General features: G+C 57.0%; 1 protein-coding gene across 15 annotated transcripts in view; it reads left to right on the forward strand.

Annotated features, from left to right (window-relative positions):
• The window catches only part of MAST3 (microtubule associated serine/threonine kinase 3), a 41742-nt gene that overhangs the window by 10069 nt on the left and 15013 nt on the right, over nucleotides 1-16660 (forward strand). For 3 of the 15 annotated variants that reach the window (XM_043467344.1, XM_043467334.1, XM_043467338.1), the window contains 13 exons: nucleotides 7942-8030; nucleotides 8114-8186; nucleotides 8373-8393; nucleotides 8912-8990; nucleotides 9452-9612; nucleotides 9791-9866; nucleotides 10156-10365; nucleotides 10485-10586; nucleotides 10863-10995; nucleotides 12513-12580; nucleotides 12997-13082; nucleotides 13846-14054; nucleotides 14717-14855. In XM_043467344.1, coding sequence (XP_043323279.1) covers nucleotides 7942-8030; nucleotides 8114-8186; nucleotides 8373-8393; nucleotides 8912-8990; nucleotides 9452-9612; nucleotides 9791-9866; nucleotides 10156-10365; nucleotides 10485-10586; nucleotides 10863-10995; nucleotides 12513-12580; nucleotides 12997-13082; nucleotides 13846-14054; nucleotides 14717-14855 — 1446 coding nt within the window. Of the gene's footprint in view, nucleotides 1-5325; nucleotides 5637-6074; nucleotides 6180-7941; nucleotides 8031-8113; nucleotides 8187-8372; nucleotides 8394-8911; nucleotides 8991-9451; nucleotides 9613-9790; nucleotides 9867-10155; nucleotides 10366-10484; nucleotides 10587-10862; nucleotides 10996-12512; nucleotides 12581-12996; nucleotides 13083-13845; nucleotides 14055-14716; nucleotides 14856-16660 lie in introns of those variants that run through there. The other 12 variants (XM_043467346.1, XM_043467335.1, XM_043467339.1 and 9 more) reach the window with 9 other exon arrangements.

Here is a 16660-nt window from a genome sequence, read left to right on the forward strand (position 1 = left end):
AGGGCGAGGCCAGAACTTGAGCTGTTGCCCAAGGACTTCCTCAAGACAGGTGCTGGGTTCCCAGCCTATTCAGGGCCTTGATGAATTGGCCTGGCCTCCTGGGCTGTGACCCAGCAGAAGCTGGCCTGAAAACTCCTCCCTCTGAATGGACACACACACTCACTCACTCACTCACTCACTCACTCACCCACCCCTAAGACTGAGAGTCCGCCACTGGAGCCCTGGCACTGAACGTAACCAGGCAGAGTGGCATAGGGAGAAAAGAACCGGCTTGACTGAGCACCGGCTCCCCACCAAACGCCTGCTTTCCCTCCACAACCTCGGGGGAGAAGAGCCCTTTCTGATCCAGAGGAGACTGAGGTTCAGAGAGCAGACATCAGTTCTCCTGGTTCATTATGTCTGGGGGCTAAGTGTCAGGATCAGCTTTGCCATCAGAGTCTCTTAAGACTCTGAACTACCCTCTGTAACTGGAGAAGTGGGCATCTCAGGGTCTTGCCCCTGTGCAGGAAAGAACATCAAGGTTACAGTGGGCTCCTCGCACGGCTTGGGCAAAATTTAGGGAGGTGACAGAGGTACAGGTCAGTGATGTCTAGAATTTGATGGCCTATCAACCATTTACACCTTAGTAGGAATGAGCTGCTCAGACTCTTTCCTGGGCCTTCAATGGAGAGAAGAGAGAACACTTTGGAGCCCACGCAAGGTGCTGGGCAACAGGCGGACACCTTCATTAAGTAGGCATCGACTGTGTGCCAGGTGCTAAGGGCATAGCTGTGAACAAGAGGAACACAGTTTCTTCCTCATGGGGCTCTCAGGCACTTCTCAGGCAGTAGGCAATGAACAAGGGGGTGGGCAAACAAGACACATTCAGAGGGAGACCTCTTAATGTGGTCTTTGAGCCAAGGCCTGAGCAGGGCTGGGGGAAGGAAGGCACCAAACAGAACTGCACATGCAGAGGTCCTGAGGCAGGACCAAGATTTTTTATTTTATTACTTATTTATTTATGGCCACGCTCCCCACACTATGTGGGATCTTAGTTCCCCAACCAGGGATCTAACCCACACTCCCTGCAGTAGAAGCACACAGTCTTAACAACTGGACCACTAGGGAAGTCTCAGGACCAAGATTTTTATAGCCTCTGTGGCCACCTTGGGGGAAGAAAGGTTGGCTGGGGACGGGAGATAGGAATGGAGGTGACGGAGGCAAGGAAGTGGCTAGGGCAACATCCAGGTAGGAGATGGTGTGGTCTGGACCAGGCTGGGGTGCCTCAACGGAAGGCAGAGATGGTGTCGCCCCCTGTTTAGCAGAGGAGGAGATTACAGCTTAGGACCTCCGGGTGTGTTGTCCAGGGGCACCTTGGGAGAGAGTATCAGGCCAGATCTGACTCTTGAGTCTTTGGCCTCAACCCCAGCTGAGGACCGGATGAGGGGAGGGACCTGTTGAAAGCCGATAAGCCAGTTTTACCAGGAGGAAATGGAGGCAGAGAGTTTGGGGCCCAAGCTGAGTCCGCTGTTCCCCTTTCTCGCCACTAGGGGGCAGCAGAGCCACATTGCCTTGGGCCAGGCAAAAAACTGGGTCCTGGTCTCCTCTGCTCTGAGCAGTTTAGGAATAAGCCCACACTTGTCCCCTCAGCCTCCAAAGCCCTATGGGTCCAGCCCACAGTGTGCCAGTAACTGTGTAAATAGGAAGGTGTTAGGTGGACACAGTGATGCACCCCTCCACCCCCGCCCATCCCTCTCTCTCTGGAGCTCACCTCATGTGGCTTCTTGGACTGCCAGAGTATAAGCTGGTCCAGCCTCAGGGCCTTTGCATTTGCTGCCCCCACCTCCCACCTAGAGCTCCATTTTCTCTATTTACTCCTTTATTCATCTCAGATAGGAAGTCTTTCCTGACCAACCCTCCCCGCCCCTGCCCCACCATAAGGGCCCCAAGCCCCACTTACATTCATGTTGTGCATCCTGACCCCACCGTGAGTGCGATGTGGTGGGCCTTAGTTACAACACTCAGGCTCCTGGTTGATGCATGCAGGATCTTTCACTGCAGTGCACAGGTTTCTCTCTAGCTGTGGCACTTGGGCTCAGGATGTGAGCTCAGTAGTTGGGGCAGGGTCAGTTGCCCCGTGACATGTGGGATCCCAGTTCCCCAACCAGGGATTGAAGCCGTGTCCCCTACATTAGATGGCAGATTCTCAACCACTGGACCACCAGGCAAGTCCCTCTATGTTTTCTTGTGTGATTATTGAGTTGTTTTTTTTCACCCAAAGGTTTGGGAGCCCCTTGAGGGCCTGACTTCATCTGTCCTGGTCATCCTATAGCCTCAGGCACAGCCTGGTAGACAGCAGGTGCTCAGTTAATGCTTGGGGCACAAATAGGAAGCGGCTGGGAGGGCCCCACCTGTTTTGGGGTGCAGGGAACAGATTGAAGGGAAGGTCTTGAGTTGGGTCCTTATGGCCAAGGGGACAACAAAAAGGCTGTTGCAAGCAGGAACAGCATTGTCAGAGGAGGGTTCCCTCTGGCCTTGGATACTAAGGACAGGAAGATTTTGGATTTTCTACTGAGGGTACTGGGAACCCCACAAGGTACAGGGCTTGGAGGGGTGTGGACAGCTCATGGGCAGGTGGAAGGGGCTGCGATGGTCCGACCAATGTGGGGTCAGGAATGGGGGTATGTATGTCCACCGAGGGCTTTCCTGTTTACACAGTTACTGGCACAGGCAGAGAGAGGCAAAGCCCTAGGCACAAAGCTAGGATCCGAGCTCTAGGAAAGGGATTAACCCAGGAGTGCGGATTTGCTGTAAAATGAGGAGCCGTGGAGGGTGTGTGAGCAGGGGAGGACCTTGCTCTGGTGGGCAGTGGGCTGGTGCTGGAGATTGCTGGTTCAGCTAGCCTTTCACAGGAGGTCTTTGCCATGGCCATGGGTCCCCATGGGCTACAGACCAGCTGTAGCCTGGTCTGCAGAGGAGGAAACTGAGGCCAGATGGGCGTGGGAGAAGCAGCTGCCGGGGATGCCAGCGTCGTGGGCGTAATGGGAGGCAGACAGGCGGTGCAGGCTGGGAATGATGGGTAGCTCCTTTCCTAACTGTGTGCAGAAGTGTCCCTGGCACATGTGGTGGGGGGAGGGGGAGGAGCTTGTGGATACAGTGTGCTAGTGTATGGTGCATGAGACCATGACTTCATCCCCACTTAAGTTCCTAGACCTATGGGACCCGAATTCCTCCCAGGTAGGAGGCTCTGTTCCCTGTACGTGGCTCTGGCTAAATACCTGAGGATCCTGGGTGACCTCTCTTATCCTCATCTCTTCATCTGACCCCTTAACAGCACCTCTTCTTCAGCCTCAGAATACATCCAGAATTTACCCACTTCACTCTATGGCCCCACCCTGGTCCAACCCTCAGTATCCCCCTCCCAGGCCCTGTTACAGCTCCTCACTAGCCTGCTGCCACTTTCCACTCCTGCCCCAGCAGCTCCTGTTCCCCATGGCAGACATGAGGGAGGATGTTTTACATCACACCCTTCCTCTGCTCACACATCCTCCATGGCTCCCTATTGCCCTGCAGTAAAACTGCCATCCTCCCTGCAGCCACAAGGCCTGTATGGAGAGTCTTGCTGGTATCTTCCTCTCAGCCCTGCCCCAGGGCCTTTGCACAAGCTGTGCTCTCAGCCTGAGATGCTTCTTCTCCATGGCTGGCCCCGCTGCCTTCTCCGTGTGTGGCTGACTGCAGTGTCACCTCAGAGAGGCTAAAGTTGTCCTTTGCCAGTGCTACCCCTGTGTTTTGCCTTCCTTGACTCAGAAATTAACTTGTTCACGTAATTGTTTCCTGTATACTCTCTGCCTCCCCTACCAGACTGGGGACCCTGGCTGCAGGGATTATTTGTGTCCTGCATCCCCAGTGTTCAGTACAAAGGGTAGGTGTTCAGTGTTTTTTTGAGTGAACGAGTGGCTAGGTATGGGTTGTTTGAGCCTCAGTCTAGAGGGCCTGGGGAGACACTCAGCAATATTTGGGCCACCTGAAGGTGACCCTGGGCTTGGAGGGAGCAAGGTGGGGAGTCTGAGAGAGACTTGAGAAGCAAAATCAGTGGCATGATGGATGCGCAGGGTTAGGGCTAGGCATCAGGCAGCAGCGCCCTCTGTATGCCTCGGTTTTCTCAGATGTGGAGTCAGGCTCCAGGTCAGTCCTGGCTGGGCTAGTTCCCAAAGTGTTGTATGGCCTGTGGAGGGTTCACCTTCAGAGTGACACTGTCCCTGATTTCCTTAGGGGGGAGCTGTCATGAAAGGAGGAAGCATTAACTCACAGTCTACTGTGTGACACATTACATAATGAAGATGATCTGTACCCCCAGCTCTGTACCAGGCACTTTCTGTGCCTCTGATTTCATTGTTATTCAGTCGCTAGGTCCTGTCTGACTCTTTGGGACCTCATGGACTGTAGTCCACCAGGCTCCTCTGTCCTCCACTGTCTCCCAGAGTTTGCTCAAATTCATGTCCAATTGAGTTGGTGATGGTATCTAACCATCTCATACTCTGCCGGCCCCTTCTCCTTTGGCCTTCAGTCTTTCCCAGTATCAGGGTCTTTTCCAATGAGTCAGCTCTTTTATTGCATTTTCACAAACGGACATGTGTAGATGGGGAAACAGAGGCCTGGAAGTTTACCTAATGCTAACATTTATCAAATGTTTACCAAGCACTCTTGGAGACACAGAGTAATCTTCGTGTCAGCCCCACATTCCTCCCATTTTACAGTTGAGAACACTGAGGCTTGAGAAGTTAAATCAGGTGTCTGATTCCCGATAGTAGCCAGGCTGATGGCCTTTCCTGTCATACAGACGGGAAGCGTCTATCAGGTGCTCTGACTCAGTTTGCTAAACACGCCCGCTACTGGAAGATGCTGGGACAAAGCCCCAGCCAGGGGAAGACAGCCGGACAGACACAAGAGAAGTCTTCCCGTTGGAGGGGGACCCTGGATTTTGCCAGACAGGAAAGGCATTCCAGAGGAAAGCCAGCGTGGGCGCGGTAGCATGAGCTGAGCCAGGCCACTGGATGGGTCTGAGTGCCACACTCTTGAAGGGTTTAACGCCTAAAGAGTGGGTAGAGGGAGAAGCGGTCGTATTTACATTTTACTGGAAGAGAGCCAAGTTCCAAAGCCCTGCATCCAGGTACCGCCAACGCCCCGCCCCCGCCGCCTGCAACCCTGGCAACGACCCGCCCCTCCGCCCGCGGCCCTGGCAACGTCCCGCCCCTCCGCCCGCGGCCATGGCAACACCACGCCCACTCGCCAGCACGCGAGTCCGCCGGCCTTGCTTCCGCGTCGCTCACCCCTCCCAGCCAGGCCAGGCCCCGCCCCCGCGCGGTCCTGGGCGGGGTTCCCGGCCTCGCTCCTCGGCGCGCGCTTCCTCCTCTCCCCATACCCCCAGCCCCGCGGGCGCGCCCCCCGCCCCTCACCGTGGGGCTCCGGGAGCAGTTTACACGGTGAAGGTTCGCGCCCCGCCGCCGCTGGTTGCGCCCCCGGGCCTCTCGGGCCTCTAGCGGCGGCGGCGGCACAAAGGGAAGAAGCATGTCCGACCCCAGCTACTGGACGGCGGTGGCGGCGCCCGGCCACCGGAGCCGCCTGGCCAAGGGCGCATTGCTGCAGCGCTCCAAGAGGTAGGGGCTTCGCGCGGACCTACCGAGTGGCGCGGCGGCCGACCGAGCAGACACGAGTTGCCGAAAGTGCGTCTCGGCAGCGTGGCGAGGGCCCCAGTGTGCGGCGGTAGGGGGAAGTGGGAGGATGCTTTGGGATCTAGGTATCCCCTGGGGTCCCAGGTACCCTCCTCTCACCGCTCCTTACCCAGACTGGAGTGTCTGTCCACCAGGATCAGCTCAGGTGGTGACAGAGGCTGTAGGGATTTGGGACTGAATCAGGATTCGAACCTGGGTCAGTCCTCTGGCCAGACCTGGGGAGGAGCTTCTTGGAAAAACTGAGGCTCTTTGGTCCTTGGGGCCCAGTCAGCGGAAACGTTGGTTCAGAAGTAAATATTTGCTGCAAGAGGCTGGTGTGCATGTCGGTTATCAGGGAGGAAAAAATCACTTTGTTCTATACAGAGCAAAGTGGAGTCTCCGTTTCTCCTTCTGAAAAGCAGAGAAGCTAAGTGAGGGCTGTGAGCCCTGCTGGACCTGCGTGGAAATTCCAGCTCAGCCAATGTCAGGGTATGTGGCCTCAGGCAGTTCCTTGACCTCTCTGCTTGTGTCTCACCATTGCTTGGTCTAGGCATTTCCAGAGGGAACACAGGCAAAGGCTGAGTAATGGGACCAGCTGCTGAAGGATCTTGAATGCCCAGTTCAGGGTTCAGGCTCTTCTTCCAGAACCCAGGGATGCAGAAGGCTCATGGGCACCTGGTGCCGGAAACTGACCTCAGGCGCCTCTTTTCTGACCTATTTCTCACTCTACTGAACCACAAGGGTGATTATTGGAAAACTAGGCAGCTTCTTGGGGTCCTGCGCCTTCTCCAGGAAGGACTGAGCAAACAGTTGGTGTTCAACAGATGCTCAGGAATTGAACAGAGGATGCCCAGTTCCCTTTTGAGAGCTCAGATGTAGCTGTTTTTGAGAAGGCCCTGCCTGAGAGCAAGAGGGAGGAGGCCAAGTGTTTTTCCCAAATGCTGTTGGAAGTGAAAAATGATGCGTCGGGATGAAGAGTCCGGTGAGGCGTTGGAAGAGGATGTGGGCTGTGGAGTGTGTGTGTGTGTGTGTGTGTTGGGGTGGGGGGTTGACAGGAAGTTTTGCAGGAACCTGTGGGTTTCACTTTTGCTTCTGTACCTCAGACTAGAGGACAATCTCTGTGGCTGGTGACATCCGTGGCCTCAATTTTCTGGGCTGGGAAATGGATGTAGCCAGTCTCTCCCTCCTCTGGGCTTATTGGTATTGGTGAATGTTGGTGATTTCTCTGGCGAGTCATTGCCTTCTCTCCCACCATGCACCAAGCCCTGTGAGCAATGTCGGGAGAAAGATGACAGTGTACGTATCCGCCACAGTTTACCCTGTGCCCCGCCCAGAGCTGAATACTGTGTATGCACCTTGCAAGGTATACAGACGGGGATGCTGAGGCTCCGAGGGGCAGTGGCGTGTACAGCAGTGGGTAGGCTGAACCCCTCCTGCCTGTGCATTCAGTCTCCTGAGTGGGTTGCTGACCTCCCCTTCCGTGGCCTGCGTTGTGCCTTCTGCCTGGGACACCGTTCCTGGCCCCGTGAGGCCCCAGCGTTTCATCTCTCCCTCTCTACGCAGTTCCGCGAGGCCGGGCTGCGTTGGCAGCTCTGGCTGCGTGGGCTGATGCACTTGTCGGGCGAGCAGAGCCGTTGCCAGGCGACTGCCAGGGTTGTGGGGGGGAACCATGTTGCTCCCAACTTCCCTTTGCCAGGGTGGGGGCTGGGGCCAGGGCCCAGGTGGGAGAAACTGGGCAAGGGCAGGAGGGAGGGGCCTGAGCCAGGGATCTGGTGGCCAGGAAGGAGCTGGGATGAAAAGGGAGGAAAACATGTGGGCCAAAGCTTGGCAGAACCAGATGCAACTGTGCATGATGCCGGCTTTAGGGTTCCCAAGGGTCAAATTGGCGTTTTAGTGGGACCTCGGGCGAGGGGATTGGCCAGGAGATTGGAGCAGTGGTCCTGGGAAGAGATGCTGAATGTGGAGGAGGGGGTCTGCCTCCACCCCCTGTGGGTTCCAGGGTCCTGTCCACCCTCTGTCTTGTTTGCCAGTGTTCCTGGCAAAGCTCTGGGAGTGGGATTGTGAACACAGAAGCTGGAGAAGCAGGGCCAGGGGCTCCCAGGCCGAACTCAGGGCCATGGGGGAGTCCACCTGGGGAGCAGAGAGGGCATGGTCATGCCCCCGAAGCTGCCGCCCATGGGCTCCCGGTTGGGCATGTGGTTCTCTGAGCCAGGAGGCCCGGGTCTGACCTTATCCCCACCTCCCCCAATAGCTGCCGCAGCGGGAACCGCAAGAGCCTGGTGGTAGGAACGCCCTCACCCACCCTTTCCCGGCCCCTGTCGCCACTGTCCATCCCAACAGGTGTGTGCGGGGGGCAAGCGGGGTGGGGTTGGAGGTGTCCTGTCTCCACTCCCGCTGACTCAGTTTCCCCACCTCCTCCTCAGCAGGCAGCAGCCCCTTAGATAGTCCTCGGAATTTCTCAGCTGCCTCTGCCATCAACTTCCCTTTTGCACGGAGGTGAGTGGTTGCCACTCTTGGGGGATGGTGGCTGATACCATGGGCAAGGGGCCAGGCAGGGGCCTGCACTTGGTGGCTGGACCTGCCTCCTCATCAGCCTTTTCCCCCCTCCCCTGGCCTCTGCCCTGCGGTGGTCCCCCCTGGCTCCCGCCCCTGGCAAACACATGCATGCATGACCTCCTACAGCCACATCGCACGCACAGACAGGTAATTTCTAGGAGCCCTTGGGGAGGGGGTGGGGGTGGGGGTGGCATGGCCCTGTCCAGGAATCTCTCACTCACTGAAAGTTACTAATTCACCTAACAAGAGCTGGCGGAGGAGCTGTTGTGTGCCAGGCATTTAAATGTCGCTTATTCATTCAACAATGTTTATTGCGTTCCTGCTGGGTGCCATGCCCTCCGCTGGGGGACTGAGGAATGGGCGGCTGGACTTTGGCCCTCAGGGCATCCTCAGGCTGGTGGGAGTAGCCAGCATGTACCCTACCCGCTGCAACTCAGAGAGCAGCTTTGATGGCAGCTGGCATCAGGGAGGACTTCCTGGAGGAGGTGTCTGGAGAACAAGGAGAAAAACACAGTGGACTTGCTCACCCTGTATTCCTGTTCTTGGCCTTTGCAGAAGGTTCTTGCTCCAGCGGGGCCTGGGCCTACCAGCCATAGTGCCTGCCCTTGGTCCCCACAAACCGCAGGGGCCATGCCTCCCTTCCAACGTCTCATTCTCCTCCCCAGGGCCGACGGCAGAAGATGGTCCCTCGCGTCGCTCCCATCTTCTGGCTATGGAACCAACACGCCCAGCTCCACTGTCTCGGTACCCAAAGTCCTACCTTGGCAGGCAGACCAGGGAGTGCCAGGTTGGGGGTGGGGGAGACGCATCTTTGTTTTGTTTTGGTTATTTTAAGGTGTTGAATAGTTGTCTAGTCAACGAAACATCCTGGCTTCCCCACTCTGTGCTCCATTTTGAGCAATGTGGGGGTCCCTGAAAGGACCCAGCCTTGGCCCAAAGGGCTCCTGGTCGGGTATACATAGATATCTGTATCCTTGTGTGGTCAGGGAAGGTCTGGTCAGAGGGGGTCTTGGAGTTGCCAAGGGAGCAGCGAGGGCTTCCTGGAAGAAGGGACATCAAAGCTGGAGTTTTGAAGGATGCACAGGAGAGAGGCAGGAAAGTTTCCATGATGACCAATAGACTGGGCCTTGAGAGTTAGGATAATGCTGGGGTCCTGGCTGTGGTGCTGACCGTGAACCCATGGCCCTGATACCCCCTCCTGCCAGTCGAGCTCATCCTCTCGGGAGCGCCTCCACCAGCTTCCTTTCCAGCCAACACCGGATGAACTCTGCTTCCTGTCCAAGCATTTCCGCAGCTCAGACAGTGTGGCTGATGAGGAGGGCGGCCACCGCTCACCTCGCCTCCGCCCCCGCTCCCGCAGCCTCAGGTGGGCCTCCACCTCTAACCCCGGCCCCAGCCCTTCCCCCGGGCTGGCCCCTCCTCCACCTCCGGTCCTGACCCTGCCCGAGCCTGGCCTCTGGCCCTGGGCCCTCAGTCCTGGCTCAGCCACCCTTCCCTGGGCTGTTTTGGGTCCCATGTCTTAAGCCAGTTGTCACCTCCTTCAGCCCTGGACGCACCACAGGGACCTTCGACAATGAGATCGTAATGATGAATCATGTGTACCGGGAGAGATTCCCCAAGGTGGGCAGCACCGGTGGCCGGACCAGCCCCAGCTCCGCTCCTTGTTGCTGTCCCTCCATGGCACGCGCTGTCTTCGTGGTTGTGTCCCGCCCCCATCTGTGCGTTTCTGTTTCTCCCTGCACCCCCCCGCCCCCTCTCGCATCTGTACACATCGCTTCTTCCCCTCCGATCCTTGGACCCCATCGTCACATCTTCTCTCTCTCCCGCCCCCATCTGCACACGTTGCTCCCAGGCCCCGTCCAATGACCAAGTCACCCCATCTCCCCCCCCGCCCCCCACTTCTGCCCAGGCCACAGCACAGATGGAGGGCCGTCTGCAGGAGTTCCTGGCCGCCTTCTCGCCTGGCGCCCGGCTGGCACTGGCTGACGGCGTCCTGGGTTTCATCCACCACCAAATCATCGAGCTGGCCCGCGACTGCCTGGCCAAGTCTGGAGAGGCGCTTGTCACCTCCCGCTACTTCCTGGAGATGCAGGAGAAGCTGGAGCGGCTTCTGCAGGATGTGCGTGGTGGGGGGGGTGGGGCGGGGCGGGGGGAGTGGGCACAGGGTGTTGGGGTCCCCAGGCAGGACAGGGCGGGACCAGGGGCTGCTGTGTGATGCTAGCACCCCTCTGCTCCCAGGCCCACGAGCGCTCAGACAGTGAGGAAGTTGGCTTCATTGTCCAGCTCGTCCGGAAGCTGCTGATCATCATTTCGCGGCCAGCAAGGCTCCTTGAGTGCCTGGTGAGTGTCTTGGCACATGGCCGGGTGCAAGGCTCAGACCAGGCCCTCAGCAGTGCTGCCGAGATGAAAAAGAGACAGTCCCCATCATGTAGGGCTTTGAGAGGAACACTGGGGGCCGCCAGACTCGGGGGGGCTTCCCAGAAGAGGGACCAGGAGCTAGGATCCCGGGGATGAGTTGGAGCTACTGATGAGAAGGCTTCAGACGGAGGGAGGGGGGTGTGCAAAGGCCTGAAGGTGGGACCAGGCCCCGACTGACCAATCCCCCTGCATCCGCAGGAGTTTGACCCCGAGGAGTTTTACCACCTGCTGGAGGCTGCCGAGGGCCAGGCCCGAGAGGGCCAGGGCATCAAGACTGACCTGCCACAGTACATCATTGGGCAGCTGGGCCTGGCTAAGGATCCGCTCCAGGGTGAGCTGGAGTGGGGGTGGGGCCGAAAGAGGAAACTGGGGTGAAAATGGGGAGGAGCCAGGGTTCCAGCCTATGTCCATGTGACTCCAGAGTGCCACACTGTCCTTCCCCTCTGTTTGGCCCTGTCCTCAGCCCCTGCAGGGCACATTTTGGGTAAAGTGCTCAGGATTCCAGGGTAAGGTGGCCACAAGTTGGACCCCCTGACCTGCCAGCTGCCTTGAAGCCTTAGCATCCTCAAATGCTAAATCAAGTTGGGCCAGGGAGCCAGGGAACCACCCTGAGCAGTGGCATTCTCTTGTCGTGTGAATTCCAAAGCACTTTCCCAGTTTCTTCTGACTGTGGCCCGGGAAGTGGGGCATGGAGTCAGACAGGGCAATCCATGGGCACAGCTGAAATGGTCAGGAACCCCCCCCAAACAGTCAGGACAGGGAAAAAGACATGGTGCTGGGGGACGCATTGAACTTGAACCTGGCCTGGTCTCGGGGTGATCAGGGGAGCTCTGGGGAAAGATTGTATTCAAACTGGGGCCTGGAGGATGCGGTGACCAGATGCAGATTTGGGGTAGAGAGCAAGTGCACCAGGCAGTGGGAACGGTGAAGGCAGAGGTCGTGAGATGGGCGTGTGTCCGGCCTTTTGGAAGAGCAGCGAGGAAGGGGTGTGGCTGAGGAAGAAGGGGTGACGGGGTCAGCAGGACCCGGCCGCAGTGGCCGGCGTCCACGGGGACCAGGCTGCCATTGTCCCATTTAAAGTTGGAGAGACTGAGGCTCTATGCCTTTGAGCTGGGTTCAGGTCCAGGTATGTCCGAGGCCAGATCACGCTCAGACTAGCCGTCTGGCCGAGAATGCTCCCCAGGCGGTGCTGTGGCAGGGGCGGGGCCCCCGGTGTCAGAGGAAACGGGAAGTGGCCAGGCAGGCAGGTGGCAGCTGAGGCTGAGTGCAGATCACCTGCCCAGCGCTGCAGGGGGCCCTCTGAGAGCGGGAGGGGCTGCGTCCAGACCCGGGCCTCGCTCACCCGAGGCTCTGCTGCCCCGTCTCAGCCTTGCTCTGTGACCACAAGACACTGTCTTCATGGTCACCGTCACCACTGATGTTCACCAGCCACTCACTCTCACTCAAGACTGCCCCTGCTAAACCCCAGCTGAGGCTGGAAACTAAGGGGGCTCCCCCGGGCTCTGCCCTGAGCTGAGGAGCATGTCAGCCACCACCTAGAGGGCCTGCGTCACAGCGGGTGTTCACGGCCCCGAGACTTGGAGCCAGGATTCAAGACAGCTGGAGCAATCAGAACCTGGGCTTCCCACTGGCCCTTCTAGAAGGTTCCTCAGTCATTGCTCAGTCCAGCCTCCTGGATTTGACCAAAACCTGGGCATAGTAGGGACTCAACAACAGGGTCATGGGAGCTGGTCAGGGGAGGCACTCTCTCCCCAGCCCAAGATGAGCCCTGGAGGCCTCAGGAAGTCTCTGACTGGTGAAGGGGCTGGGCCCAGAAACCCCGTTTGAGGCTCCTCCCACATTTTACAGAGATGGTGCCTCTGAGTCACCTTGATGACAGTGGAGGACAGCCACCAGCGCCCGAGGACGCCCCCGAGGTAGGACAGCACAGAGCTTGGCGCCCCCACCTGTTTTGTTCTTTTGATGGTAGACCCGGTGGCCCTGAGAGGGGCTAGGTTTGCCATTTGCCGAGGTTTTGTATATAGTAGGTGCTTAATGAATGCCTGTGACCTTGGGGGAAGGTGGGGGCAGGTGAGATTGCCCTGCTGGGGAGGTTGGGCAGGGCAGGGTTGGAGGGGGCCCTGGAAAGTGGGGCTTTGCTGGCTGTGTAGGAGTTTTCTGGTAGGAGGGCATGCATGGCTTCAGCTAAAATCTCAAACTTGAAGGGTGAGTTTGAGAAGTATGTACAGGAGAAGTGGCATTAGGTGCCAGTTAGGACTTGGGGGCAGGAAGAACACAGCCTGCTCTGAGCTGGGGCAGGACCCTGACCCCTGTTGCCCTCCCCCGACCCCAGAGTCGTGCCCTGGTCGGCCCTTCACGGAGGAAGCCATGTGAGAGCGACTTCGAGACTATCAAACTCATTAGCAATGGGGCCTATGGGTGAGTCCTCGGGCCCCCCGTAGACCCATTTCTCAGATGCCCTTGGGGATGACTGAAGCCCACACAGCCCTGAGTATGTAGACAGAGAAATAGGCAGAGGGAAGTAAAGGCACAGCCCAGCAGGGACATGGCTTGGCCGGGGTCATCCATGATCTTGGTCCTTACTCGCCCCGAGAGTAGGGTTCGGGAGTTTGGGGGCTGAGCAAGTGATGGCAGTCGTGTGCAGCGAGCATTATTTAAATGCCACTTTGAAAGATTTGCTTCGGTGGAGGTGGTAGGGAGGAATCCCTCATAGCACAAGACTGTCATGTGGGGGAGGCAGAGGGGGGAATTACAGAGGGGGCTTACGTGTCCAGGCTTAAGTGTCAGCACCGCGGTGGGGAGTCTCTGAGTCAGAGAGCTCCATCGGGTGGAAGCAGCTTGGGGTTTTCATAGCCCCAGCATTTACCTTATCTGAGGGTATGCAAAACCAACAGGCTCTAAATGGCTACAAATCTGCTTGAGTTATAATGAACACAATTTGAATTTGTGCCAGCGAGGCTTCTGAACTAACGGGTCTCAGTTAGCTGTGAAGAAAGAAACAACCTAGGAGCCATCTTTGACTCTTGATATGACACCAGGGAGTGTGGCTTAAACCCTCGGAGTGGCTGCCTGGGGGGAGGGCACAGTCCGAGGCACGGCATTTGGGGTTCTGGATGCAGGTCACGTCCCGGTGCCTGCCGGGGCTCCGACAACCCCCACCCCCGCTCCAACCCCACCCCAGGGCCGTCTACCTGGTGCGGCACCGGGAAACGAGGCAGCGTTTTGCCATCAAGAAGATCAACAAGCAGAACCTGATGCTGCGCAACCAGATCCAGCAGGTCTTCGTGGAGCGCGACATCCTCACCTTCGCCGAGAACCCGTTCGTGGTCAGCATGTTCTGCTCGTTCGAGACCCGGCGCCACCTGTGCATGGTCATGGAGTATGTGGAAGGTGTGGTCACGAGGGCTTGCATGCCTCCAGCAATGGGGAGCTCACCCGTTATCCAGGAGACAGTCTAGAGTCTGCTCTGTCCTCCATGGGGTCCCAGCCTGCCTTGGTGAGAGGAAGGGCTCAGTCTGCAGTGGGAGACCCAGCAGTGGGGTTGGAGATGGGGAAGCCCAAAGACGAGTGTGAAGGCAGAACCCTAGGGTATAGGGTAGGGGTAGGATGGACAGCCTAGGCAGAGGGGACTGGTGGGCAGAAGCTTGGAGGCTAGAATAAAAGCAAGTGTGGGTTGGAAGGACTGGGATGGTTGGAGGCCAGGCTGAGGAGCTGTAGGATCAGGTTTCCAGCTCAGGAAAGAATAGTGTCTTCAGGTAATGGCAGGAACAAGCATTTACCAAGGTAGCTGCCAGGCAAGGAGAAGGAGCGTGCACTTAGGAGGCACCAGCTCTGTCTGAGGGAAGGGACCGGACCGTGCACTTGGCAAAGCTGCTGCCCTGCCCAGGGCAGATCAGAAAGTCGGTTCTGCACACCCGCCCGCCCCTACCAGCTCCCCACCCCAACTCAGGACCGACTAGGGACACTGCAGGAGGCGGGGAGGGCAGGGAGCCACAAGTCTAGGCACAGCTGCAGAGCCAGGCATCTCTGCGAGCATGTCCACGCTTCTGCAGGTGGTGACTGCGCCACGCTCCTGAAGAACATGGGCCCGCTGCCTGTGGACATGGCCCGCATGTACTTCGCCGAGACGGTGCTGGCCCTGGAATACCTGCACAACTATGGCATCGTCCACCGTGACCTCAAGCCTGACAAGTGAGTGACGGGGGCCTCTGGGGGCGGGGCCTCAGAGTGGGTCTGGGGCTGCTCTGAAGCACCTTTATCTGCATCCAGCCAGCATCATGGGGCCCCAGCGGTGAGCAGATAATTAATAGACGCCTGCTGTGTGCACTTATGGAGGCGCTCTGGCAAAGAGGGTGCCCAGACCAGACAGAGGAAGGGACCGGGTGCTCAGAGCGCTGCTACAGTGTAACGGAAGTGAACTTGATTGTCTGAGGCACCAGCTGTTTACAAAGAGCAGGGCCATGCACTTTGCAAAACCTCATGTGTGAAGAAAGGGTCTGTGGGCGTCTTGAACACCTGCTGTGTGTTAGTGTAGGGAAGAGACTCTCAGGCTGTTTATTTTATTCTAGCACCTAGTAAGCATCTATTGAGTGCCAGGTCCTCTGTGAGTGACTGGAAAACACGAGTGTGAGTGTGAATAACCCCTTAGGCTTTGTAACCCCTCCATAATTTTCAAAGCACTCGCTTCCTGCATTAATTGAGCACCTTATGTGTGCAGAGGAGAGGGCTGCTCTTATATCAAGTAGCCTCTGGACATCAGGCAGGACATGTGAGCGCTCAGGTACTTGTGTGTGGAGATGTGAACATAAGCATCAAGAGTCTGCATGTTTTAGGACTTACTTTCCTGGTGGCCCAGTGGTTAAGACACGGCGCTTTCAGTGCAGGTTACACAGGTTCAATCCCTGGCCGGGGAGCTAAGATCCCACGTGCTATGCTGCTCGGTGTGGCCAATAATTAATTAATTAAGAGAGTCTGCATGTTTTCAGGCCATCTTTTATTTTAAGAGTGGCTTATAAAACAAAGCACATGTGTTTGGCACTTGCTGTCTACCTTGGGCCTGTGCTGTGATTTTAAGGAGCCCAGATGGCAGTATAACTGACTCCTCACACACTGATGACTTCTGAGTTTATAAAGCACATTTTTTGCTGGTGTGTATTTATTGGACACCAGCTGTGTAGAGGTGATCAGAGCGCCTCTGCTTAATGACTGTGTTATGAAGCAAGGACTGTGTGTCAGGCCCTGAACACTGCAACTGTCCTTTTATATGAAGTTTTTATGTTGAGGTCGGCATGGAGTGAACACCTGCTGTAGGACAGGGGTCCTTTTCTCCAATGAAGGTACTTGCCGCGTGGAGTTGTGAACCGGAGCCTTAAGAGCCCCGCATGTTTTCAGGGCATCTTGTAGTTTGCCAGAGGCTTAGAACAGCGGTCCCCAGCGTTTTTGGCACCAGGGAACCGTTTCATGGAAAATAATTTTCCCACGGACCAGGGTGGCACGGGATGCTTCTGGGATGATTGCATATATTGTACACTTTATTTCTATTACTATATCAGCTCCACATCAGATCATCAGGCATTAGATTCCAGAGGTTGGGGACCCCTGGCTTAGGAAATAAGCAGACGTGTAGTTGGCACCTGTTGTATGCCTGGGCCTCCGTGCTGCATATGCTATCGCTGCTTGCTGTGTGCCCGTCAGGCCTCTTTGCGCTCATCCTGGACTGGGGTCTTCCAAGCATTCCCGAGGCAGAACCGGCCCCTCCTGTGCTCACTACCCTTATCTGCAAAACGGGATGGGAAGGGGTCCAGCCCCAGAGGGTTCAGGGAGGGATAGGCCCCCACAATTGGTGCCAGAGAAAAATAATTTTTTCTTTGCAGTTCAGAAAATTTCAAGTACACCCCAAGTCAAGAGAAGGTCCATTCATTTGCTAGGGCTGCCCTAACTGAGGGCTTAAACAACAAGAAATTTATTCTTGGGATTTCCCTGGCTGTCCACCGGTT

Source organism: Cervus canadensis, chromosome 4, assembly GCF_019320065.1.
Source record: "Cervus canadensis isolate Bull #8, Minnesota chromosome 4, ASM1932006v1, whole genome shotgun sequence".
NCBI lineage: Eukaryota > Metazoa > Chordata > Mammalia > Artiodactyla > Cervidae > Cervus > Cervus canadensis.